Genomic DNA, 27,615 nt, shown 5'->3' with positions numbered 1-27,615 from the left:
GGAAGAGGGATTTCATTAAGCTCAGACCTGCACAAAAATGGTCTCCTTACAAAATAATTGTTGGACAGTTTCAGAAGTGGACAAGCATGAGAAATGGTTCATCCTCTGTGATTTACAGGGTCAAGATACAGTTCATAAACATAACAGTGGCTAAAATGTTACTGCTGATTTGCTGGAAATAGTGGAAGACCTGCTTGTTCTGACTGTTGCAAGAGGAATGGATCTGCAGAATACTGACGACATTACTTTGTGTCAGGGATTTAAAAAAAGTATCAAACAAGTGTAGCATAACTGAAGATCAGGTGCTGGACTTCCTGGAGTTCCTTGACAGTAGGTTTGTTTTCCACCTCTCTCTGTTGCACTGAACCCACAAGAAAATCATGTCTGCTCAATTCAAAAGAAATACCAGGACATTCTGTATGGCAGTCATGGAAAAGATGGACTATTTCTTTTATTAATTTGGGCTGGAACAGTCATTGACTTCTCTTCAGATAAGAGGTGGGAGTGTAGCAGCACTGGTTATCTCTAGATAGAAGAAATGACTTGGAAAAAAAGAGCAGGGACTGCATATAGCACTATGCCTTGGAATAGTTCTGGTGTGGTGGGGCTCATTAGTTGGCATAAAGTAATTATGAAGATAATCTGCCAGTACCTCTCTTAGCACCTATTATAAAGAGTGTTTGCATGGCAACTCTAAAGAGGACAGGGTGAGAGCACCATGTACTCTGGTTGTTCTCTGCTTCTCGTGGCCTTGATGTTGCTCTAACTTACACTGTGGCCAGGCAGGGCCCAGAAAACAAAGGATGCAAAATGCCACGTCCACCTGTTGTCCCTGGGGAGAAGTCAATGACTGTTCCAACCCAATTAACATTTACCTTACCCTTGCTTCCTGCCTTGGTTCTTGCTTTACAACATGGAGGCTGGACCTAGAGTTCTGTAATGGGATATGAGCAGCCATTGCTGTGTGACTGATTCCCTTTTCCAAGTTGTCAAAAGACAGTTGGGAGGCAAGAAAGGTTTTCTGATGGGCTCTGTATTTGGCGTGACATGAATGGTAGCTCTGTTGTACAATTTCACAGCTGCTGAGGTATTGAGCCCTGTCTTGCTCTTAGTGCTTGGAGGGACAGGTTTATGTTTTAATTACTAGACTAGTGGTTTCAGACCACTCCAAGCCTATTACGTTTTAACTGCCTTCTTGTGTTTAAGGGAGAATGTGATTGACTTACTGACTGTATTGCCTAAGTTTTGGTTTTTTTTCCCTCTGAAATGTGTTGAAATAAACAGAGAGAGAAGCATCAGGCCTGATTACATGTGAATGTCTATAACCCATAGGCAGAGAACTCATGCAGCCAGATCTTGCCAATCTCTAGAGACCCACTGCCCTGAATAGGGAATCTTATGCAGAGTCATGATGCAAATAACATGTATTTTTAGCTGTCTAGAAACAATGCAATATGGCTCAATATAGAGACCACTGAGGAGGCTTGGGGCTAGTATAAGTTTTGTTTTAGGGGATGGGGTAGTTTTGGCTTATTGCAGTGTGGTGTTCTTGGATTTTAGACTTGTGGTTTATTGTTGGAGGGGTATGTGTGGTTTGATGGTACAGATCCAACATATATGGTTCCTAGCCTTTTCTGGCATGGGGCAGTGGTACTGACCCAGTAACATACTGTGGGCAACATCATACTTGGTGTTCTTTGTCAACCTTAGTTTTAATTTTCAGTGTCTAGTGGCTCCAGGTAAAATTTGTAACTCTTGGAGGCAACATGTTGTGTACATGCCAAAGTAGCTACTGTTCTACTTGCTTTCCTACATGATTTTTTAAAGAACTTGGCTTATGGAGCACAGTTTGAACAAGTTCTGCCTCTCAGCATTGTAATTCAGATTATAGACACGTCTTTTTTTTTTTTTTTTTTTGGAGGCAGTATTATGATTGGACTTATTTCACTCTTCTGCACAGAAAAGTGTCTCTGTCCAGAGGAGCAGGTGTCACAAGAATTTGTCTTTGGTTATGTCAGTTCTGATATTTGAAGATTTTGCTCAATTGCCAGAGAAATCAGAATGGTTGTTGAAATGATCCCCCAAAACAGCATGTATAGAGTGTATTGAGAGTTGGGCCTGGTGCCAGCATGGCTGCACTGCATTTGGAGCTAAATTTAATGCCTGGTACATTCAAATCTCTCTCTTAGTGCTCATCATGGTATGGTAGCTAACTTTACAATGAGTGCTTAACCGTCATATATCAGGAATAAAACATCCAGGCCCAAAGTGACATTTTATAGAGATATTTACCTGAAATAGGGTATTTGCTGCTGCCTCTCCTTTAATAATCCCATAATATTGTTTGAATGTGCACAGTATAATCATCTTAAGGACGCGATCCTAAAAACACAAGGAAAGTCCATTTCAGCCCCTAGGAAAGGTAGTAAAAGGGCTGGGAAGACGCCCTTGGCTCAGTAGGGAATTCATGGACCTCCTTAATCTTAAAAGAGAAGCTTATAAGGGTTGGAAGATGGGAAATACCTCTAAGGAGGATTATGTATCACTGGCCCACACCTGTAGAGAGCAGACCAGAAAAGCCAAGGCTGAAACCAAGCTCAGACTGGCTACAGGAATCAAGGACAATAAAAAGTCCTTCTTCAGATACATGGGAAGTCGAAAGAAAAATAAGGGCAACATTGGATCCCTGCTGAACCAAATGGGTCAGCTGACAACTGAGACCCAGAAAAAGGTAATCTGCTGAATGATTACTTTGTGTCAGTTTTCAACCAGCCCAAGGGGATCACCCTGCCTGACAGGACACAGGATTACCAGGGTAAGAGCGACCATACACCTACAACTGGTGAAGACCTTGTGAGGGAACACCTTGAGAGGCTGGACATCCACAAGTCACCGGGCTCAGACAATGCACCCAAGAGTGCTAAAAGAGTTGGCTGACATCATAGCACAACCAATGATGAGGGTATTTGAGAACTTGTGGCTTTCGGGAGAGGTTCCTGGAGATAGGCAACATGTTAGCCATCTTCCAGTCTTTAAGAAGGGAAGGAAGGAGGACCCAGGGAACTACAGGCCAATCAGTTTGACCTCAATCTCTGGAAAGATCTTGTAAAAAATTATTAAAGAATCCATCAACAATAGGCTAATGGAAGGCAACATTCTCAGAGATAGCCAACTTGCCTTCGTTATGAGTAGGCCATGCCTGACCAAACTCATTTCCATCTATGGCCAGGAGATGCATCACCTGGACATGGGAAGAGAGGCTGATGTCATTTACTTGGATTTCAAAAAAGCCTTTGACTTGGTCTCTCATGATGTCCTCCTGGTAAAATTGGGGAGCTGCAGCCTCAACAACCTTATGGTCTGATGGCTGGGGAACTGGCTCCATGGTCAGACTCAGAGAGTGATTGTCAATGGAACAGAGTCAACATGGCACATAGTGACCAGTGGCATCCCCCAGGGTTTGGTTCTGGGATCAGTACTCTTTAATATATTCAAAAATGATCTGGATTCAGGTGTCAGAAGCAGACTGGCTAAGCTTGGAGATGACACCAAATTATGGGGAAGTGCAGTCACTCTTGAGGAAGGGCTAGGGATTCAGGCTGACCTGGAGAGGCTTGCAAGGTGGGCAGATCAAAACTTGATGACAGTCAACATAGAGAAATGCAAGGTGCTTCACCTCTGGAGGAAAAAAAAACACATCATTCCTATAGGCTCGGCAGCTACACTCACTAGCACTATGACTGAAAGAGACTTGAGAGTCATGATTGACCGCAAGGTGAATATGAGCCACCAATGCAATACTGGCTTGCATCTACCTATGCATCTCAAGCAAAGACCCAAGAAATCATCCTCCCACTTTACTCGGCTTTGATGAGGCCACAGCTGGAGTACTGCATCTAATTCTGGGCTCTGCACTTTAAAAAGGATGTGGAGAAGCCTGAGAGAGTCCATAGGAGAGCCATGTGCATGATCAGAGATCAAGAGAGCAGGCATTATGAGGAAAGGCTGAGAGGCATGGGACTCTTTACCCTGGAGAAGTGTAGGCTCGGGTGGGGGGGACTTGGTGGAAGCCTATAAGTTCATTAGAGGCGTACATCAGGATCTGTGGGAACAACTGTTCACCAGAGCACCACAGGGGATGACAAGGTTCAACAATCACAAACTCCTGCAAGACCATTCTAGGCTGGACATAAGGAAAAACTTCTTTACCATCTGAGCCCCCAAGGCCTGGACTAGATTCCCCCCAGAAGTGGTGCAAGCACCTACTCTGAACATATTCAGTAACTATTTGGATGATTACCTTGCTGGAGTGATCTGACCTCAGCTGACTTCCTGCCCTTTGGGCAGGGGCTGGACCTTGCAAGATCAGCAGGTCCAGCACCCTGCCCAAAGGGCAGGAAGTCAGCTGAGGTCAGATCACCTCAGCAAGAGCATTACATTCACAAGAATCAGAATTTAGCCTGGCATGAGAAGGTGCAATGCCATTTGAAGTTGGCAGAGTTTCATTGGCTATCTCAGTGTTGAATTTGGAGCCTTGTTTTATGTTATTGCTGACTAACCTGCTGCTGTTTTCTGTTAGAAGATGACTGCTTTACCTGGCCAAAACACTTTTATACTATATTCAGTGCTGGGACATGATGCCAGTGTGGTCAGGGTAGCTTGCTGTGATTCCAGAGGCATGCATTCAAGCTCTGCTAGAACTCATGATAAAGGCTGTCCCCCATGGAACCTGCTGTGAATGGATGCCCTGGATGCTAATAGAATCCAAGGTGGGAGGATGTAATGCTAGGCATGTCACTTCTTTGTGTGCTGGTGGCTACAGGAAGTGGCATGGGTTAGCCAAGGGTCTGATGGGCTGTTCTGCTCAGTTGTACCTTTCATGTTGATCTTCAGTACTGGGTTTGAAATTCTTGTATTTTGCTCTTGTGACATATTTCCTCTCAGTTTTTTATTTTCTTAAAGTCTTGGGAAGAGAGACAAAAAGTCTTATGGGGACAATGAACTGCATTCCTCATCCCTGTCTCTTTCTCTGGGTTTTTCACCTGTGCAGAAGTTTATAGAATTTGAAGATGCCCTGGAGCAGGAGAAGAAGGAGCTGCAGATCCAAGTTGAACACCTTGAGTTTCAGACCCGGCAGCTGGAGCTGAAGACCAAAAACTATGCAGATCAGAGTAAGTAACACAGTCCACAGAACATATCTAACTTTTAAGTTGATAGTAACTGTTCCCACTGGATTTAGCAGGATAAACATCTATGACCAATAGCTGTATCTGAGACTTTATGGATCTTCAAAATTTTGTGTTTTGTGTGTCTGTTATCTCACTTTCTCTTCATCAGCCATTGAACTTGCCATCGTTTTGTACTGAAGGAAGCACTTTATATTTTTAAAAAATCTGGGTACTAAATCCAGTGCTGTCAGCTGAGAAGTAGTAGACCAGTGAGGTGCATTTAGAATTTGGGAGCGCCTGTGTTATTCTGTTGAATTTCTTCAGAACTGCATAAATTTTGGTCTAAAATGATCCTGCTATATAGAATTCACCTGAAGTCACTGAGGGTGCTGACAGATGTGGGGGCGGTGCTGTAACTCACGGTGCTTTGCCAGAGGTACCATGAGTTACAGTGATCCTGTGGGCCTAACCAATGTTTGCTGTTGGGTCTGGAGGTTGGAGGATAGAGCTCCAGTTTGGAACAGCTGCATGTCTGCAGCTGCTCTCCCCTAGCCCTGACCCCCTTCCCTCCCCCTCACAGCTGTGGTGCTGTCTTTAGAATAGGAGAGTGGGAAGGAAGAAGAGGGAGCTTGGTTTGGGATTTGCCCAGACTGCACTGGAGGGTGGGGCAGGTGGATTGAAGCACCCCCTCCATCCACCTGCCCCACTCTCCAGTGCAAGCCCCAGATGGAACTCCCTCCCCTCTCTTCTCCCCCTCCCATTCTGAAGACAGCACTGGGGGTAGGACTTGGCTATATCAGCCCAGCCCAGCTCCTGGTGTGCACTGACACAAGTTAATGAAGTTGCTCTGCTTTGGAGCGCCTTCATCTGAATCCTCGTGTAATGGGGGTTCTGATTGTCATACAGTCAGACACTTTTAAAGCACTCTGCAGCTGTCTGCTTCTGTAAGAGCAGGCCTGTAGAGCACTTCAGGGGCCCAGTTGTACAGCAAACTGTCACTTCTGTTTGTGCCCTGAAGTTACATTAGGGATTTCATGCTTCCACTTTTGCAATTTATACAAGTTCCTCATATCTTTCAGATGATGCCAAACTGTCTGGCAAAACCCTGATAAAATGCAAAGAATTGTATGGGGGATATTTGAACTAGAAGCTGACCCTCACTTTTATTACTTGTCCTAGACATGGATATTCAGTGAATTTCTTTTATTCAATAAACAGAGCAGCCTCCATTAAAACCCTTCATTGCTGCAATGTGATTACAGTAGAAGGGACTTCTGATGATATGATCTGAGAAGATGTCATTGGAAACTGAGTTTAAGGGACCATGAAATTTAGCATATTGAATATGTGTTGGAGGCAGGAATATGTCCATTTTTTTTCAACTGTGACTGCTCCTATTTGGTAACTGTAGGTTGATGGAAAGAAGGAAGGAGGTTTGAATGACAAATATCAATCTTACAGTTCACCACTTCTGAGTCCGAGTTTTGAGATATTTCCCACTGTAAATACCTTCTGGCAAGAAAAAAACAAACAGTTTTTTTTCCCAGTAACAGCACTTTGTCAGCCCCAAAGTACATATGTGGTTATTACCTAATCAGTTCAACCTAACCTGGAATGCTCTTATTAGGAGTTGAACAGGCAGCATACTCACTTATTTCCCTCTTGTCCCACACTAGGTTCTGTAAGACACTTCTGATGCACCAACTCTTTGACCTCATTTTTAATTTTACTCTTCTTTCTCTAACATGTGCATGGTTACAGAGGGCTGGATGAGGCATCCTTCAGAATTTAGTTTTTTAGTGTCCAACATGACAGCTTCTCAGTCAAAAGAATCATCATAAAGTTGTGTAATCCTAGCCAGCGAGGGTTGAGAACACAGCCTCAAGAGTGTTTGAATTTTCTAGAACAGTTGTTCTCAACCTTTTTAGACTCAAGGCACCCCTCAGAAAATGCCACTTCTTAGCTTTCACTTGTTTTTTTTGACTATGGAAAAATAATAGAACAATTCTTGTATTGTAAAGAACTCAGAAAGACTGAAACAGCTCAGAATTTTTTAACATTATGGATTCCTATTTGAAATGTCTGGGTTTATTGTGAATCGTGCATGCCTAACAGTGCCAACATTTCACAGCACCCCATTGCACAGTTAAAAGGATCTCATAGAATCCAAGGGTGCCATGGTACCCTAGTTGAGAATCATTGGTCTGTCAGGTTAAAGATTAATGCCTACCTAATTGTCTGAGAGTTGGTATTTTTGTTTAGTGGTAAGTCACTAAGCTGCACCCCAATGGATCCATCTCTACAATTAATACTGCATTACTTTGTGAGCCTTCCTAAAAGGGCTCTTGGGTATCTATGAGATGAACATTTAGTTAGGACTACCTTCTGCAGCGTGAACTATTCTGATTTTTTTGAAGAAATGACTGGATTTTTAATAAAACTTTTCTGCAACATACGATACTTCACTGAGAATAGCCTAGTGTTCCTTTTGGAATCTAACACACAGGCTGTCTCATGGTTGGAATACTGTCTTTTATAGTTTCACGGCTGGAGGAACGTGAATCAGAAATGAAGAAAGAGTACAATGCCCTCCATCAGCGCCATACAGAGGTATGTTATCATCTAATCATAGCTAAGTAAATATAATTGCCTGTCTACACATAGGTCTGCAAATTTGTGTTAAAGAAAATCAGCTCAGTGATAAAAAGGCAAGAGGAGACTGGAGGTGCTAAGCTCACGATGAAATGCTCTGTCCCACTTCTCCAGACTTCCAACTGCCACTGCTGCTGTCTGGTCTCTAAGAACCTTTTTCATTGGTTCTGCTGTAGATCATCTGTTGTCATCTTGGATTTGAGGCTTGGTAACTTTTGACTCCCTGTGTTTTTCTGGTAGACCCAGACTTACAGTCTATTTGCTTGTATCATCAGCCTTAGCCAACAGCAGTAACAAATTTATGCAAAAGGGAGAAATGGATGTGTGAAGATTGGGCTGAAGAGGAATTGGTGACTTATCCTCCATCCTGTTTGGTTCATGGGTTTTTCCCTCTTTGCAGATGATCCAGACCTATGTGGAACACATTGAGCGGTCCAAGATGCAGCAGGTTGGGGGAAATAATCAAACTGAGGGTGGTCTACCTGGGAGGAGGTAGGACCATATTCTTTCTACGTAGCATATTCTAGTCACAAGCTTATGAACTGTGTGTGTATGTGAAAGAACAGCTAAAGCCAGGATTCCTCCCTTGATAGGTCTGTGGAAATGGATTGTACATGAAAATGTTATTTTGGTATAGGAGAGTGTTCATGAACACACACAAGAGAATTATGTGGTTCTATTTTGATAGCAAAGCCTATGATTTGTAATCTTACTCTTGTGTGAGCTTCCAAAAATATCTTCTTATATTTGAATGGCAAAATCTGCTCATAGGATGAGCAGAAGAAGGAGATTATATTATGGAGGACAGCATAAAAGTAACAAAATAAATATACTTGTCTCTGTTTCTTTAAATAAAGATGTCTGTAAACAGACCAACCCACATAGATTTGTTTTTGCCCAGCTTTTGCAGAATCCAAAGAAGTGAGTTGCTTTGCTTCATTTTGCTGGATCCAAAACAGTGAGAAGCAACCTTTGCTTTCAGAATGGTAGCAGTGGGGTATAAGCCCACAATGTGCAATCACTTGTTAAAGAAGAATAACTGCATTAAGTTTCATGGGGTTACTTCTGATTTATACCACTGTGAGAGGAGAATCAAGTGCATTCTCTGTACTAAGAGAAATACTGTCCACAGCATGAGAAATAATTAAAGTAGAGCTAAAATATTAGTTGGAGAACTGTTATGCCATACAACAGTAGATCATTATCATAACTTACATCCACTCATACTGAGTACAGACTGTTCAGTGACTTTGCCAAGAGAAACATGGCCACACTGGGAGTTCATAGTCATGCCAGACTACCATTTGCATTAATTGTTACACTGCCAGCACTGTGCTGATATATATAAAGGCTTCCTATCCCAAGGATGTGAGACTTTGAATAGTAGACACAGATTATACACAGTACACTGGGACACACAGAGGAAGGTGCTGAGTAGATTTCCCATTCTCATAGAAGACATTTGACTGATCCAGACTAATGTTTAGGGTTTCATGGAATAAGATTTTCTGAGGAATTTGATTGAGGAAAAGGCTGGGTCCAGCACAAAGGGACTGGCAGATCACTGTGCACAGAGGACAGAACAGAAGAAGGCAGGAACAGGAACAGGAAACTATGGAGTCAGCAACACATGGCATCATTAGCAAAAGCAAACAGCATAAACTGGCCTGGAAATAGTAGGTCAGTAGGAAACTGAAGCAGGTTTGTAAAGGAGATGGATGTCATTTCATAGGGATGAAGAAGGATGGGAGGAGAACAGTGGGGAAAACTTTGCAGACTAAAAGGGAGAAAAACATTTTATAATTAAGGATTGGGGAAGAGAGGATAATTTTTTGGATATTTAAAATAGCCATGTTGGGCACTTAAATACCAAAATACGAGGTGCCTCAGAAATACACACCATAGATAAATCCTCTGTTTAGCTGGGGAAGGTATTTTACTGTGCATTGTGCTAATTGTGAAGCAACTCCCAGCTCCCTCACAACTGATTTAAATACCCTCTGCCTGTTATGGCTTCATCTTATTGAACTTCAGCTAATTTGAAACAGGCTGCACATTGATTGCCAGAGTGTTGACTGTACATAGTAAGTAACAGAGGGAGAGAGAGAGAGACCCAGTGAAAGGTTTGGGGAGGGGAGAAAGTCTGAGAATAGCTCAGAGCATCTGTTGTCAGCATCTCCTTTAAATATGCGGGACCCTTGCCAGCTCCCCTGCAGCTTTGATATTCCTTCTCTATGTAATGTGAGACCTTCTGCCAAAACTGAATGGCACAAACAAGAAGTCAAGAAACTGTTGGAGACTGAAAGAGAGAGCTATTTGATACCACCACCAGCCCCTGGGTCTACACCTATGGCCCAAGACTGAATTCAGCCTTTTATGTTAGCTTGGATTTGTGATAGCTGTACTGCCCACAGCATTTGTACTATCACTGTGCATAGAATAACTTTCCACAGTCCTGCTGCAGGAAGGAAAGGAGGAAAGAAAATGGGCTTGCTGAACTTGAAAAAAAGAATCTGAAACTGCTTCAGGGCTGCATGCCTCTGCAGAGACGTTTTTACACAAAGCTCTGAGCCTCTCCACAGGGGATAGGACAAAACCTTTCAATTCTATCATCTCCCTCCTGCCTGGAAGATGTGAAATGAGCTGCAGGAAGGAGAGTAGCCATGCTTCTGGTCTGCACTGAGATCTTGATGCGGTTTCTATTTATTGGATTTTAAACCGGTGGAGTTATGAATCTATTCAGAAACATGCCACACCATGGTTTGAAGTATGTCATGACTCCTTCCTTCCATTTCTTTAGCACCTATGCAGAACAGTGTAGTCACATGGACACTTCATAGAGAAGAGGGTTTTACTGCATTGAAGGAGCCCTGTGATCCAAGTTTACCAGGTTTCCCATCTGTTTCAGTTTTTTGTTCTGGAGGCAGGACAATTTCCTGACTAAGGGAGAGGCAGTAAGGATGTGCTCTCTCCCAATGTGCTAACTCAGCTTTAAAATTCTGGTCTAAGCTTGATCTTCCGGACTGCATGGAATTTGGCTGAGCAGATTTTCAACTGCTTCTGAACCAGCCCTTCTCTTGACTTTTGGACTGAAATTCCAAGGATTTAGTGATGTCAGAATTGATCTTTTAGTGTTCCGTGGCTCTCACCTCCCACTGTCAGACAGTTATTATGTATCTGAATCATAAACCAGTGTTCGGTTCCCGCTCTTGCTGTTTTAGCTACCATTAGAGTACAGGAATAAGTTACAGCTGGAAGACATTGATACCTGAGGGAAAGCCCCTTCCCACATGCTGGAGTATGTAGTATAACTTCTATATTCTAATGTGTAAGACTGCTGAAAGGGTGCTACAAAATATAAATCCTTTCCTTTTTCATGTCCTTGTGATGATGTATTTATTTAACTAGGCACCTTAGTGCCAGTGCCACCCCAGCTCCCACAAAATATAAATAACAAGAGAGAATCCAAAGTTGTTTTAAAGCAGATGGGGGTAATTAACCCTTTGTATGTTGAGAATAAAATACTCCTCGAGATGCGATGCGTAGTATAAGCTTTCTGCTATAGCAGACTCTCAAAAAGCCATAAGGCCCTTTAAATAGATTGTGGAGGCCAACCTTTTTGGCAGATGTGCCACAAAAAGCCCTAGACTCTTCCCAAGTATAACTCCAGTCCTCTTCTCCTGCCCAGTCTGCTTCTCTGCTTTCTGTTCCCAGCTCTGGGCTCCCTGCCTAATCCTCAGCTCTGCTTTCTACTTCTTGACCTATCTGCTGCTGTGCTGCTTATCCCTTCTCTGATCTGCTGTGTGCCACACGCAAAGGCTGCCCATGCCACTTGTGCCACCTTTGCTGCAGTTTAGCCACCCTGGATTAGCTGGTGCAATAGATTACTTCTGGATTCCACTTGCTGTAAAACTTTAAAATGTACCTGTGGCAGCCTCTGCTTTAGTAGAATAGGAAGGATCCCAGAATGCTTTGTTATATTATCTGGTTACCCTTCTGGCTATTTCCTGGGACTTTCAGTAGTCAAAATGCAGTATCAAATGAATAATCTCAAATGTTAATCAGAATCTGTTTGGAAATCCTGGAGCTATGGCAGCATAAGAACATGCGCAAATAAAACAGATAGGATGGGTTTAAAATGCAAGATAAAATATATTTATATAAAATTACAAACACAATACTCCTTTCCCCTTGAAGGAGGTTGTTATAGCAACCCTTGATAGATTTTATGTTGTAGAGCAAAGGAGAGAGGGGCTCTTTCCCACCACCTCAAGTTTTATAATGCCCATGCCTACTGAAAACCTACAAGAATATATTTTTACTGTAGTTCAGTCCAAAGTCCATTGAAATTAATGGAGTGATTTTTATTGAATTCAGTGGATTTTGGAACAGAACCAGATCAATGCAGAGTTAAAACAGCAAATAGTTCTCCTCCCCTTTTATATTAGACTGTTTTTCCTCTCTTTTTCCTGCATCGTGGAAACTTGTGATTTACTTTTATAACCCAGTCAGATCTATGTTACTATTAGAGCTTAAACACTGGTAGGCTTTTGATACTCTCGTCATGTATGCTAGTGTAAACAGAAGTAACTCCATGAACTGAAAAATGTAGAGCCACTGATGTAAAAGCAGAATCAGCCCCTCCGTGTTCTGAACCATAGGTTTTGCTATTATCATCTGCCACAGTTGAATAGAGGGTGATGCAAGTATACTTGCATGATGCAGGCTGAATTGACATAACTCGGATCTCCCCTTCCCAAATTTTCAACAAACCTTAGTTAGTTGTGGCTCTGTGCTCTCATGGGGGAAAGGGATGCATGATGGAAGTCATTATCATTACAAGGTGACCAGCTGGTGAGGTGAGGATCAAACCTGTCAACATGAGTTGCTTACTTTGCAGTGCAGAAGTGGCAGTCCTCCATCTGTGCCTCAGAGCACAACTGTACTGCTAGCTTCTTGGGAGGGAAAAAAGAGAGACCCATATACCCCTAGTCTTTGTCAAAGCCCTTGGCTCATCTTTGAATCTGTAAGAACAGCTAACTGAATCAGGGGCTTTTTCCTTCATTTTAAGCTTTGATTGTACACCTGTGTGTGTAGCTTCACAGCTCCGCATTTGTATAAGCATATGCTGGGTTTGTGTTTTTGTGTCACTACACAAGTGTGTATGAATGAGCACATACATTTGGTGTGCTTTGCTGCACTAGTGTACATTTGTGGGACAAGGGTTATACTCTTTCATTGCATTCATGCATGTTTTTGTGAGTACATGTATGTGTTTCCCTACTTTGGTGTGTTTAGGTGTGTTAGTACATTACATAGATGCATAGTTCTGTGAACATATAGGTACCTTTGGTGTGTTTGCTTATCACTGTGATAGCTGTTTGTATAAGCACAAAGGCATTTGTTTGTATGTATACAAGAGATTGGGGTGTGTGCTTCCACACGTTGCAGTGGTGAGTGCATGCATACAGTGGCTCTGCTGTAGAGCCAGCTGCATGTTTGTGAAGCAGGATGCAAGTATTTGTTTCACAACTCAGGTGTGTATTTGTAAGAGCACATACACATATATGTGCTTGCATGACCTTTGCTCTCTAATGCTTGTTTTTCTGTCTTGCTTCTTGTGCGGTTGCCACTCTGTTTTGGCTGTTTTGTTTGTCACTGCAGTCATCGCCAGTCATGGAGGAAAAGGTAAATCCTATTACAGCCTCTTTATTTTTGTAAATTGTAGTTTTGGAGTTTGGACCAAGTAATTACTGTGTAACTGGCCGGGGTTGTGCTATCATTCCTTCCTGTGTTAGATTGGTTCATGTATGTGGCAGTTCTTACCAGTACAAGGGGAGCCAGTAAAACTGCTGCCTAAAGATGTTAGAGGGAGACTTGTGTTTTGTAGAGTAGAAGGTCCAGAAGTACAAATCCAAAACCAACCAAGTCCATCTGGTGTGATGAGATGACCAGAGTGCCTGGTAAACCTCCTAGGCCTTTTTAAAGGGCCTTTGCATTTTCTCAGAGTTATCTCCCCATGTGACACTCATGTTCTAAGTGGAGGAGATATGCCAGGCCTATACCACTTTGCTCCTGAGCCCTGGACTAGCTTCAAGAAACAAGCCCCACCCATTAACTCGAGCTCCATGTGTGCTCAAGTTTAACAGTTAGGCCAAGTAGATGACCTGGAGAGGTTCAGAGTATGAGATCCATTGCCACTTATGCTCTCTGTCTCTGGCAGTGTTTTAAAGAATGAAAGTTATTCCCTTTAAACATTCAGACCACCAGACTCCAGGGGCCTCCTTTACATTCAGAGGTAGTGATCTGAGGTGCGTGCTGAGATTTGCCGAGGGTAAAAACATATGTCTGAGGAAAACCAAGAGTTGGTGTGATGCATATGTGCTCGGGACCTCTCTAAACCATCTACCCTGAAAGGCTAGAGATTATGTAGATCTGGAATAAGTGAGGCTTATTTCTTGGTGTCATTTCTGGGCTTGGCAGGGAAGCAAGATAGACATGGCTATCTGTGTCACTACCTCTGAACATCACCTAAGCTCTGGAATTCTATGACCTGGATTCATAATGGGAGTAATTTCTCTCCTTTAATGATTGGAAACAAACAACAGTTTCATTATTCCTTATAAACTGCAAAATATTATTGAAAGTGCTTCCTGATTTTCCAGCAAACAAAACTCTGGCTTGCATCTACCAATGCATCTTGAGCAAGACCCAGGATGTCATCCTCCTGCTGTACTCAGCCTTGATGAGGCTGCAGCTGGAGTTCTGCATCCCATTCTGGGCTTCACAATTTAGGAAGGATGTGGAGAAGTTTGCAAGAGACTAGAGGAGAACCATGCGCATGATCAGAGGGCAAGAGAACAGGCCTTATGAAGAGAGGCTGCAAATTATGGGACTCTTCAGCCTAGAGAAGCACAGGCTCAGGAGCAACTTGGTGGCAGCCTATAAGTACATAATGGGTGTGGCATCAGGATCTGGGGGAACAACTGTTCACCAGAGCATCCCAGGGGATGACAAGGTTCAACAGCTACAAAACCATTCTAGACTGGACATAAGGAAAAACTTCCTTACCGTCTGAGCCCCCAAGGCCTGGAAGAAACTCCCCCCCAAAGGTGGTGCAAGCAGCTACTCTGGACACTTTCAAGAAATGTTTGGAAGTTTATCTTGCTTGGATCCTTTGCCCCTAGCTGACTTCCTGCCCCTGGGGCAAGGGGCTGGACCCAGTGATCTTACGAGGTCCCTTCCATCCCTAGTGTCTATGAAATCTATGAAGTCTAGACACTGTACATCCTTATAAGCAAATTCATATTTACCATGGAACACATGGGAAATTAACTGATTGTAAGAGAATCTCTTTGTTTTGCAAGGGATTACAATTACAGTGGTTACACACCATTGTTGGTGGCCTTTATGTCATCTGCCCTTTGTTTCCAAAGGGATCCTGGGCTAAATTCTCTCCCACACTTAAGTCTCTTTGTGCCAGCAAATGTGCCCAACTGAGGATGTCCCTGGCACAAAGAAGAAGCCAGATGAACTGTAACTGGGAATACATGTCTCCACCGTGCATGAAGCCTCGCTTTTCCTCATTCATGTAGAAAGTATGTTAGAGTTTGACCAGCACTCCAGTGTGCTCCAGCGACCCACAACTGTTTCAGTGGCTCCAAAGGACCATCATAGTATAGAGCAGTCCTCAGGCTACATGAAACTTCACTGGGGAGCCAGCTGGTAGAAAATCAGACTTAGGACTGCAGAGCTGCATTTGGTTCCTTTTCATTTTTCTTCCTACTCACTTGGTGTGGCTGAGATTTTGTGCCTCTGATCTTAGTTTAGCACGGCCTATTGTAAGGCTGTGTGCACTTATTGTGCTCTCTCTATAAGAAGTTGTGGCTTCCAGATACAAATCTATAAAGGCTGCATAATAAGGAAATGTGATGTAGTGGCTTTATCAGTATGCATTTTGGATGGCTGTATTTCTCACAAGTGGCAACGCTGCCAGTGAGTTATGCAGACAACCCCAGGGGATACCAAAAAAACCTAAACTGCATGGTCAGGTAGTCTAATTGTGCCATGCATTTTGCAGAGGGGGGAAAAATATAGAAAGATTTTAAAGAATAATTGGGCCTGTTTTTCACATTTTACACCTATAAAATGAGGCTCTCTTCAGACCGTAATTCCACCCCGAAGAAGTGGAAACAAATAGTAAACGCATTTTTTAAATATCCCTACAGTGACTTAAAATAGCTTTTCTGTATCTAAAAATGTGTGGTTCTTTAAAAGTAGGATACCTTGTGACCTTCCAAGGGCAAAGAATACACCATATATACAAGTACAAAACTGGGATTCTCTTCTCTTCAGCCATTTAAAATTCTCATTTCTAGTCCTAGAATGTCTCATGAACTCTAGCCCACATAACTGTTCCGGGACTAAATTATGTGCTTTGGTCCAGTATAATATTGGGGAAGGGGATGGAATTCTACATTAGGGAGAAAAATTGTTTCCCAGGCAGGTTCTCTTTAGAAACAAAAAGGCAACTGCTTGAAATTGCTTGGAGGTTTGGGATGTTTGGAAGTGCTAACTTGGGAAATGGATTAATGGGCAGAATGCCGGTGACACCCTGAGATTTGTGTGATCAACTACATGTATCATGTAGCTACTTTCATTGTTTACATGGTTCTTATAGAAAAGCAGGACACAGATAGATAGCAATGCCACCTTTAAGTCAACAGTTTTGGAGAATTGTCTCCAATACTAATGTTTTCTAACGTTAGAAAGTAGAAATGTTTTGAATGACTCTTCTTGGGTAACATTCCTAAAGCAAATGGATACCATGTGCGTGATTCATTAATCTAGTTTTGTATGCATCTAAGGATGATCACAGCCCTTCACAAGCCAAACCAGAGTTCAGTAGGTTTATATAAAGATCTCTGCTCTATGAAAGCTCATAGTTCTGTCTGCGTATGTTAGAGGATTCTTCTTTCTGTTGTGAAACTTCCATTGGTGTATAATAGCACCTACAGGACAAGATTATGTGCACTTTGGTGGAAAAATGCATCCCAAATTTCCTTGCTGAGCTACTTCGGAAACTCCGTCTTGTCCCTTCTGCTGATCCCAGATGGGACACAGCGAGCAGTAGTTCCCTGCCAGTATAGTTTCCTTGCCTTATTGGAAGTTGCTGTGGCTGTGAGATGAGCTGACAGGCCAGCGCAGCATGTTCTCACTCGTGGAAGAGCAGTGCTGAGAATGGAACTACTCAGCATTCTGAATTTGCTACCCAAAAGTATTCAGTCTCTTTCTCCAAGTCCTTCCCCTCCCCCACTCTTTAAACAAGCTGGCTATTGCATCAATTCCTGGATTAGTGCATTTCCTCAGGTCTCAGGGGCCTCAGGTTCCATTACAGTGACTTTACACAAGGTCACAAGCAGAGTGGTTGTAATGGTCTCTTGGCTAAGTCCCTGAGGACATGTACCCTTAGTACAGGAGCAGTCTTCCACAGTATCGGCATGGAGGCTGCTGGAGAAAAGCTGTGTGTTTGTAACAGATAGGCAAAAACAACCCTTACCCTGGGGTTCCAGGTGTGTTAACCCCACCAAGCCCATGCAGTTGTGTAGGATTTTCTTTTCATGTCTTTGTATGGGTTTTGTTAGTCATTTTAGTCTCCTCATCTGGTCTCTTAACCGTTCATTTGTGTTTGCTGCTTGACCAGAGCAGCATCACCTCTGTGCTCCTTAATTGGATGCTTATCTTGCTGGGATCCTATGACCCCCGCTGACTTCCTGCCCTTTGGGCAGGGGGCTGGACTCGATGATCTTCTGAGGTCCCTTCCAGCCCTAATGTCTATGAAATCTAATAGGGTCACGATGCACAGTGATTCAGCCTTAATTTGTGTCTGGAGCACTACTGGAGCCCTCCTAGTAGAAACTCCCAAGAGGATTTACTAAATCAGTACATCTGGCCTTTCAGGTTCCCATCCTTTTCAGGCTGCTTTCGTCCTTTTCAGCCATGCTTCCCTGCCACAGAGGGAGATCATATGGACATGAGGCTGCTTTGACATGCTGTGATTACAGTGCATTGGAGCAGACTCAATTAATTGAGTCCACTGGAGCGGTATAATTACTGCACTCCAGAAGACTCCAGCATCACGAGTATCAGCATCCCTGTGCTAAAAAATGGCAGCGGGGGTGCTTGAACTAAAGCTCATTGAATGAGCTTTAGCTAAAGCGCCCCTGCTGCCGTTCTTCAGCAGGGGAACTGATACTTGTGACACTCTGGGTGCTTTAATTACAGCTACTCTTGGAGCTCCCCCCCAGGAGCATGTGTATAAACGCCCTTTGTGGTGTTGCAATCTCTTCCATCACTGATGTTGTCCCTTGAGGACTCAGTCTCAAAGTCTGTGCCAGCATATGTATACACAGACAGAGCTCCCAACGCCAGCTAAGCATCTGCAAACCATTGGGGAGGAAGGGCAAGGAGGAAGACCTCATTCTACTTCCTGTCCAACTGATTAATATATTAAACTGTATCCTAAATATTAGAGAATGGAATACACATGTTGTTGTCACTTTTATGTTTTAACACCTGAAATGACCCAGTTTGATTTATCATATGGGAGAATTCCAGAGCTAGCTGTCTGCTCTCTTTCTGTAGTTGGGGCAGACTGAGATGAGAGATGCAGAAGGCACAGTGGAGCTGACCTTCCCATCTCAAACTCCGTATTGGCACATGAGCGGATCTCATGAAAAGGAGTGGGTAACAGCTCTGCTGTACTTGGAACAAAGTACTTGCTCACTGTGGCCTTATTCCCTAGTTGGGTCATCTTGTTCTCAAATACTGATTTCAGTATCCAATGACTGGCTGTGCTTCACCCCTTTCTCCAGCCCACAAGACTTTTCCCCTCTGAGGGGTGGCAGAGCAGCCACTCAACCTTATGGAGTCTCCTGGCCTCTTACCCTTCTCTGTGGAATTGCCACAGGAAGGTACAATGTAGTTCCAGGAAAGACTCCTGAATGTAGAGAACTCCACTTTGAATCATTGGCCTTGTAGGGCAGCTTTATCTGTAGAGCACTATGATAGAACTTTTTAATGCAGAAATTATAAGCATTAGATAAGCCATGTTTGAATTACACAGTCAGTTGCTTCCACCGTGGAAAAACGGGACTTGGGAGAAAATACAGCTCTTGAGAAGAGAGGAGAAGAAGTAAAAACCCAAATTCTGTAGCATGTAAAATATTAGTCATTAATGGTAGTTGTATAGTACCTCCAATCCTAGGGCCATATGGCTTTGCTAACAGATTGTGTTTTTCTCTCTCTCTCTTTTTCTCTTTCTTTCTGTTTAGCAGGAAGGAGCGTCCTAATTCTCTGAACGTCTTCCCCCTTGCAGATGGAATGGTACGTGGGCAGATAGGGGCCAAGATCATCCCCACAGTGGACCACTGGCACCTGAGTGACCTCGGCCAGCTGCAGTCCAACTCCAGCTACAAGGTTTTTTAGACCATCATGGAACAAGGGTTTCCCACTCTCCCACTGTCAATAGCATCCCACATCTTCGTAAAGACAAGAGACCAACATGTGTCCATAACCCTTTGCAGCCTCTCTTTTTTTCTACATCTGATCCCTTCTGATAACTGAACTGAACAGGGGAAGGGTGACTTTAAGATATTCACAGGTTTTACATGGGGTATAGGCTGGGTTTGATGCCGTTTAGCTTTCTTGTCACCTTCTGATTTTTGTCTGAATCTTAATTCTCTCTAATTCCCTATGAGTTTGATTTGTTTGTGGTGGATAGAAGTATGTGAGGAGAGATTTAGGAATCACTCTACTTTTGAACCAATGTAGTTCATGGAGCATTTGCTAGAGGAAGTAGTAAAATCTGTCTTTTGCTCCTACATAGGAACCTGGGTCTGGACATTATTCTGCATTGACCTGTGTTCACTTTCTGCTCTTTCTAGTCATTGCTGTTTTAATCTTCTTGTCTTTGGATCCATCTATACTAGGCAAAAACAGTGCATGCAGCCCTACTGATGTACCTGATGCCTTAAATCAGAAATACTTTGCATGCTCACACAAGCTATGTAGGTACTCATTGGATCAGCTGTCTGTATTTTGCCACATTGGAGCAAGCTTTTCCATTGCCTTGATAATTGTCACTGACCGTTCAGCCTGTGGGGCTGAACTCACAACATTACAGCTACTTCAGTGCAATTGGTTCCTCGCAACCCTACCAGTCAGCCCCAAGAAACTAGAACCCTACCTGACACATATCTGCATTTGTGCATGTTGTTCCCCTGGTAATAGCGTCACATTTTCTATCAAGCCAAGTAGCAATTGTGACATTTACTTGGCTGTGCCTCGAACATGCCCACCATTATTCCAGTTCTATTAGACATGAAGTTGATTCCAGCTATATGTGGAAATACGTATAATAAAATGCCCCAGCTATACTGAACGCACTGTTAAAAATCGATGTTAATCATCTGATAGGGCAGCAAAGCCCAATATCATATCATTAAACTGGCCAAAAGGGAGCTGCTATGCTCCTGTAAGCCTATAACCACTAATCCTGTAAAAAAATAAAATAAGGTAGAGCATGGTAAAGAGAGAGAAATACAGCTATTCAGCCAGCATCAGTTGGAATCAGTTGCACTTTGGCCTGCCTGTAGTCTTCAAGATTGGGCCTACAACAGATAACAGAAGTAATGTAAACACATTTAAAAAATGCACAAGATAAATGCTGCCACATGGGTGTGACAGTGTTAATCACAGCACAGACCTTCACAGCAGGCATGGAGCCCATTCAGGGGGTGCAGGATGTCAGCCCTCTGCCATCACACCTGTGGCAGTGTGAAGGCTTGGTGCCTCTGGACACATCCCCAGATCATCAGGAAGGACCAAAACAGTTCTTAGAACCTGGTCACTGCTTTCTCTTATAACCAGAGCCTGGGCCCTGGCTGGCTCAATGGTAGGGGTGTGTTAATGTAACACAGATACAAAAAACCCTTAGACTTAGCCCGAGTTCCCCCAGTGCCATTCAAGTCCCATAATCTTTCCAAAAATGTCTTGCTCTGGAGAACTATGGTGGGAGCCATAGGGTAGGACAAGGATGGGCAATTATTTCAGCTGGAGGGCCACTTAATGAGTTTTGGTGTGCCGTTGAGGGCCGTGTGGGTAGCCCCACTCTTTGACAGCTGCCCTGCCCCTGGTCACCATCCTGGGACTGGAAAGTGCCCCCCAGCCCCTGACCTTTGCCACTGGAAGTCCCTCCCCTTGCCCTTTTGGGCGGGGGGTTGCCATCTTAGAACCAGTGTTCCCTCTAAGGTGTAGCAGTCTGTGAGCGCGCTGCTTCGGTCCCGCCTCCCCCTTTGGCTAAGCTTGGATCCAGACTATGCTAAGCCTCATAGACTAGAATCCTCATGTAATGGATCCTCAACATTATTCTCAGGGTTAGGGTCCCCACGAGGGGCAGGGGCACCCTATAAGCAGTGTGGCTCCCATGGGGCCATAGGGGCTCCTTATAAGGGAGCATGGGTACCCTCTAGGCAGTACGGGCTCCTGCAGGGGAAGCTGGGGCACCCTAGGGGCAGCAGGTTCTTTATAGGGGGCAGGGGCACCCTGCGGGCCCCAAGCCCCTATGAGAAGCAGGGCCCTGCAGGCAGAGCCCCCCCCTGCTCACCCTAGGGGCAGCAGGTTCTTTATAGGGGGCAGGGGCACCCTGCGGGCCCCAAGCCCCTATGAGAAGCAGGGCTCACCTGGCTTGAAGTGGCCCCTGTAGCGCTCCATGCTGATGAAGGTACAGAAGGACATGGCTACTCCTGGCTGCCTGGCCCCTCCCCCAGCTCGGCCCGTGCCACTCCCTGTGGCCACTGGGGGCACTGCCGGATAAGGTGGCACAGGCGGGCATGCATGGCAGGCACGGGGTGGGGGGCAGCTCCAGCTCTGAGGTGTAAAAGCAGCTGAAAGGTAGGGAGCGACACTGATCCAGCAGAGCAGTTCCCTGGCAGATGAAAATGCTGGGTGGGCCAGATCTGGCCAGCAGGCTGTATTTTGCCCGCCCTTGGGGTAGGAGTTCCATATTACACTGGTATGATCAGGGATGGGGGCTTGTAGATGTGGCACAAGCATCTTTCTGCCAGCTGATTTACATTATGCCTTTGCTGCAAAGACACAATTCACAGCCAGTGCTTGTATGTCCTGTTTGTTGCTGTGATGTTGCATTCCCCTGGTGCAGATGGAACCAAAATCTCTCTCAATAGATCAGTTCTCCATGGTGTTTCTTTTGCAGGGGAACGCTCTGAGAAAGATGAGGCTGGATCTATTTTTCACATTTATAGAATGAATGAGGCCAGTTCTTTAGCCTGTATGCTGTGAGGGAGAGATTACAAGCTTCTTACTAATAGCTACCTACAGTTTATCAATAACTCACTCAGCATGACAAGAAAATTCAACAGGAATCCAAAGAAAATTAAAAGACTTGAATTCTGCAGTGTGCTGCCTTTCTTTGCAATTTGTTCATACTTGTAATTGGCAAAAAAAATCTATAAGAAATATAAAACTTGGTCAGCACTGGTAGTGCTCAGCTGTGGGACTTTCCAAGGTACTGCTGGGATTGATAGTCAGTGTTGGTTAAAGAAAGGCCTGGACATATCTATAAGGAGATCAGCTTGTAGGGGGTGGAGTTTAACAGGGTTATGGAAACCTTTAGTGTGTTAAGGTAAATTTCTTAAGGAGTGCGGATATGATCCTGTGAATAGTTTGTGGCGTGTGAAAAATATGGAATGAGTAGGTATTGTACAGTAGAAGATATTGGTTAACAGGTTGGGATGAAAGTAGCCCTTATATAAGGGTCTCAGTTGTTCTCTGTAAAGTGGTTCTGTCTGACTGAGGCATTATTTCACAAGTGTCTTTGCTCAGCCACTGAAAAGCACAGCAGTACTGTCTGTGCAATAATTCTGATGCTCATTTCAGCAGTTAGATGTGCAATGTCCAGCATGATGGTGTATGCATACAAATGAAAGACATAGGTGCATTTGTTTGGGCTCACAAGATAAAACAGCAAGCAAAGAAGAAGTGAATAAAATTTGATTGCAGCCTTATGGTAAAAATTCTTCATTTCAATATCTGCTTCAGTTGGACCTTAGGATTCCAGACAGGACTGCAAGAAAGGCATCTACTTGGACAAGCTATTTTAAACTAAAGCAGTATGGAATAAGGGGTCAGATGGTTCTTAACAAATGCATGGCTGCAAAGGGTTGAGTTCCCATTTTTTTCACAGTCTTCATTCCCATCCCATTTTGACTTCTTTTGCTGTGTTATAAAGAACACAAATTTGCAAATCACTGGAGTACACACAGCATCACAACTCCAAGATTGTGAGGCCTAAGATAGCCTCAAAAGAGTGCATCCACTCATTAGTAAACTGAGTGGATGCAGAAACTGTCCAGCAGCTGCAAATGAAAGAGGATGTAGTAAGTTGGGGTATAGACATCAATGACCTTTTCACTCAGTTGCAAAACATTGTAATGTATAATTCTAGATATTGATTTTGTCACCCCCTTTCAGGCAATGCCTAAGGTGGGCTGGGTAGTAAATGGTTACGCACTTTGCTAATAGATTTCACTTCAGTTTGGTTAAAAGATGAATTGCTAAATCTGAAGCAGTGTTTCCTTAAAGAGAAAGCAGGAAGAACAGCATCAAATCCTGGGGCATTTTTAAACGTTTCCTGTGTTTTTTAGGATGTGGTACTATGAGGAATGGCACTACCATGTATATACATACCAGAGACTTGGTGTACATTTCAAGTTTGAAATACCTCTCATGAATTTCTTTATAACATCTTTTGATTAATTTTTTTAACACCCGAGTCCCACCTTTGGCTGTATTCTGTGTCACTCTGGGTTCATGCCTGGCTAGCTTCTAGATGAGATGATCCAGCCATGTCATTCTTCCCTTCCAGCAAAATAAAACCATTTCAGCTTGATTTCCACTTTGCTTCTGCCACCTAGGCTCAGAAATACTTCCCTGTGCTTTCAAATGAAGTGGCAGCATTAGAAAGATATTAAACAAAGCTCTTTGTGCCCTACAATGGATGCATTGACCCACCACAGTGACAGAGCCAGAGCTTCTATGGGACCACTTCATACATTGCCTAATGCAATGTCCAGAAATGACTCTTCTCCCTCTTGCACTGGGCATCTGGAAACTCTTGGCCTGATTTTTTTAGAAGTACCAAGCACTCAAAAATCCCTCTGAATCCAATGAGTGCTGCAGGTGCTTTTCACCTTTGATAGCTGGGCCACATTTGTTAAACTAGGAGAGTGTGAGGAGAATTCATACGTGATTTGACATCTAAAGACTTGGTAAGCCCCCTAAATAGTGAAGGAATAAGGGGATCAGAAGTGAAGGAGTAAGTTTTGACCAGGTAGGATAACTGAGTTCAGCTGAAGACCTTGCTCTTCAGTTGTGGTGGTAGTGCCAAGCATGCACAGTGAGCCCTGAGTGTTTAGTGCTTGGCACTCATTTCCCATAATGCTACAAGACCACCATCAGACCAGTAAATGAGAAATTAACTGACACACACAGCTGTGCTTTTCCCTTTCTATGTTCGTCCCCATCTGTATTATCACAGTGCCCACAAGATGAAATGTCTGAATCTGGGCAGTCTTCTGCAGCAGCCACACCAAGTACCACTGGAACAAAGTCCAACACGCCGACTTCATCTGTGCCCTCTGCTGCTGTCACACCCCTGAATGAGAGCATCCAGCCCATCAGTGACTACAATGGCACGGGCAAGAACAGTAAGAGGGCGCGGGAGAAACGGAATAGCCGGAACATGGAAGTCCAGGTCACCCAGGAGATGAGAAATGTCAGCATAGGTATGGCAGGTATATTCCTATGTGTATGTACTCTGCTAGGCAGGCTGTTGCACAACTGTTTGAATAACTGATATACATGGATGTTGTGAAGTCAGTTACTGGAAGAGGTGTGGGGTACTAAAAAGGAATAATTGAGCAGGGTAGCATTGGAGGCAGGGTTGTGAGAGGGTAGTCAGGGACCTGCCCACTTGTACTTGGAGACAGGACTGTGCTCATATTGGCTGTTTTCTGTAGAATAAAACAATAGTTATATTTCCATAAGAATATAGGAACATAGAATTGAAAGGGACTTCCCAGGTCACTGAGTTCAGTTCCCTGATATTGTCTCCTATTTCATAAAATCCCTCTCAAACTGATCAAGCTCCACCTTAAAACCTGTTAGGCTTTTGTTTCCTCTAGTCTTATTGAAAGGTTGTTCCAGAATCTCCCTCCTGTGATGTTTAGAAACCTTCATCTTCTTTCCATACTAAACGGATTGACAGCCAGTTCATACCCATTTGTTCTTGTGCCAACATTGTCCTTTGGCATACTTAATTCTTTTCTTTCCCTTGCGTTTACCTCCCTAAATATATTTGTAAATAATGATCATATCCCCTCCCAACATTTGTTTTGCTAGTTTAAACAAGTCAAATTCTTTTGGTTTTCTCTCTTGTAAAAGGCCCTTTACTCTCTTGAAAACTATTTTTACTCCAGTTCCCAAAGCCCCATTGGGACTTGAACCCACAACTTCAGGCAAGGGAAGCCGAAACCAATGCCCTGTGCCTCCATACTAAATGAATAAAAAAATAGCTGTAATGCCATTACAGCAGCCATTTCAGTATAGTTCTGTGGTACTTGCTTGTCTCCCATTACCAAAGCATCTGAGCACCCCATAGTCTCTGTAATGTGTTATCTTCACAACATTCCTAGGGTGCAGGGAATGGACCGTTTTACAGATCAGAGACTGGACCAGGAGATCTAGAAAGGTCTGTAGTGAAGAAGAAAAATGAACCCTGGCCTCGAGAGCCCTAAGCCATCACTCAAATCACTGGACCATCCTTCGGCTGAAGTTTATTATATCTGACCAAGAGGAATTGTGATGCAGTGCCTAAATGAGTTCCTGACAGATTGAAACCAGAAAACAATGACCTTTTCTGCTGTGGCCTTTGAGCAAGAATGCCTGGGTTCAAGTCCCATTTTCTCGTTATATTAGTAATCAGGTTGTCAGAATCACAGACCTCTGGCTGGCAGAGGGCAATGTGGTTCTTCAAAGCAGCACTCTCTTACTGGGTGTTAGTTACTAACTAGGCAGTTACTCTTTTATGATGTTGGTCAGGCCAGGTCAGAAGCTAACATGCAACTAAGAGCTGACTTTGTGGTATATTGAATATGTATAACTTGAAGTTGAGGAGCATTACTTCCAACTGTTCCTCTGCTGAAGATATTAGGGGTGAATTTGGCCTTCAGAGCTCAAACTCAGCCCTTCAGCATGAGCTTATATTTTCTGAATGGTTCTGGACACCTTTTTTAGGAACCCTGATTAAACTTGATAGCCAAAGCTCTTGTTACAATCTCTGTATATTCAGCCTCTTAGGTTTTTGTCACATATCCTCTACAATACAGCATCAGAGCAGTTTTCAATACTGGGGTTAAACCTACATGACATAAAGTAGGATTATTATGTTATGTATCTTATACAGTGAAACTTCAGATCCATGCAGGTACCAGTGATGCAAGCACATCCAAATAGAACATTCAAGACCATGTTCACACACAATCATGATCAGTTTTAGTATCTGGAAGAAGGTTCCTCAGTTTTTTTTTCAAGAATAACAGCTAAGAAATCCTTTGCTTCCACAAACTTGAAAATGTTTGGTATAAGGAGCCCCATTCTTGTCATGAATACACACCAATCCTTGTCTTGAAACCTGACATGCATTACCAAGGGTTGCACAAAACTGGCCTGAAGCAATGAAATATACGTTCAAGTCATCATGGGCTGTATATACTACATGCAGGGTGTGTTTAGCAGGCAGATCTGATGCATTTAGGATTTTAATGCACTTTGTTATTTGGGGCTTAGTTCTGCAGGGATATCTGGTTGGGCAAACCCTGGCCTCTCAGTGGGGCCTACCCTCATGGGAGAACTTCAAGGCTGCATGTTTGAATAGTTTAGCTTAATTTGTAATCCATACAGCTTCATAAATTACTGGGAATTTCCTACTCCTTTCTTCATCAAATGATGACCCCAGGCCATGGATCATATTAGAAATAGATTAGATTGTATGTCTATGGATTGCTATTTCCAAATGCAATTTACTATAATTAACATTTAAATCAGATGTAAGTGCAAGAATCTCTATAATCAAATCATTTCTGTTAAAATGATTGTCATTATTTATAGTTTTAATAATCTTTATGTTAAAAAAAACAAGTAAATCAGTATATGTTCTTATGCCTGTTATAATGTTGCATAAGGAGAGATGGGTTTTGCTAAAAATTAAAAGGCACATTCTGGATTTTTGTTTTAATGTTTTATATCCAAAAACACCAGTGCAGGCACTTGTGGTCACTTCTATCCTTGCCATGGAATTTTAGAATGCAACTTCCCAAACTTAGTATATGTGCGACTTCCCAGATAGCCATTTGCTTTCTGTTTTTTTCACACACTGCACCATACCATGAGGCTTAGAGCTCTTGAGAGTTTGCAGCCTGATCTGGCAAAACCATTTAGACTCAAAGAACACTGTCCCTCAAGTGGACCACAGTTGGCCTATTGTTCTTTTGAGTCAGTCTCTCAAATGTGTGGTATGTTTTGTAGGAATGGGCAGCAGCGATGAATGGTCTGATGTTCAGGACATCATAGATTCTACTCCAGAGCTGGATATGTGTCAGGATCCCAGACTGGAGCGCACTGGAAACAGGTATTGGCTTTTGTCTTCTAGGGTTGT

General features: G+C 43.3%; 1 protein-coding gene across 28 annotated transcripts in view; it reads left to right on the top strand.

Annotated features, from left to right (window-relative positions):
- The window catches only part of MAPK8IP3 (mitogen-activated protein kinase 8 interacting protein 3), a 111,290-nt gene that overhangs the window by 37,423 nt on the left and 46,252 nt on the right, over positions 1-27,615 (top strand). For 12 of the 28 annotated variants that reach the window (XM_019539894.1, XM_019539908.1, XM_019539888.1 and 9 more), the window contains exons 2-8: positions 5,051-5,171; positions 7,708-7,778; positions 8,221-8,312; positions 13,485-13,508; positions 19,154-19,298; positions 24,439-24,685; positions 27,486-27,588. In XM_019539894.1, the coding sequence (XP_019395439.1) occupies positions 5,051-5,171; positions 7,708-7,778; positions 8,221-8,312; positions 13,485-13,508; positions 19,154-19,298; positions 24,439-24,685; positions 27,486-27,588 (803 nt within the window). The remainder of the gene's footprint in view (positions 1-5,050; positions 5,172-7,707; positions 7,779-8,220; positions 8,313-13,484; positions 13,509-19,153; positions 19,299-24,438; positions 24,686-27,485; positions 27,589-27,615) is intronic. The other 16 variants (XM_019539900.1, XM_019539907.1, XM_019539905.1 and 13 more) reach the window with 7 other exon arrangements.

This window comes from Crocodylus porosus, unplaced genomic scaffold, assembly GCF_001723895.1.
Source record: "Crocodylus porosus isolate Cpor-Errol unplaced genomic scaffold, CroPor_comp1, whole genome shotgun sequence".
Lineage (NCBI taxonomy): Eukaryota > Metazoa > Chordata > Crocodylia > Crocodylidae > Crocodylus > Crocodylus porosus.
This window is presented reverse-complemented; position numbering and strand designations above follow the sequence as displayed.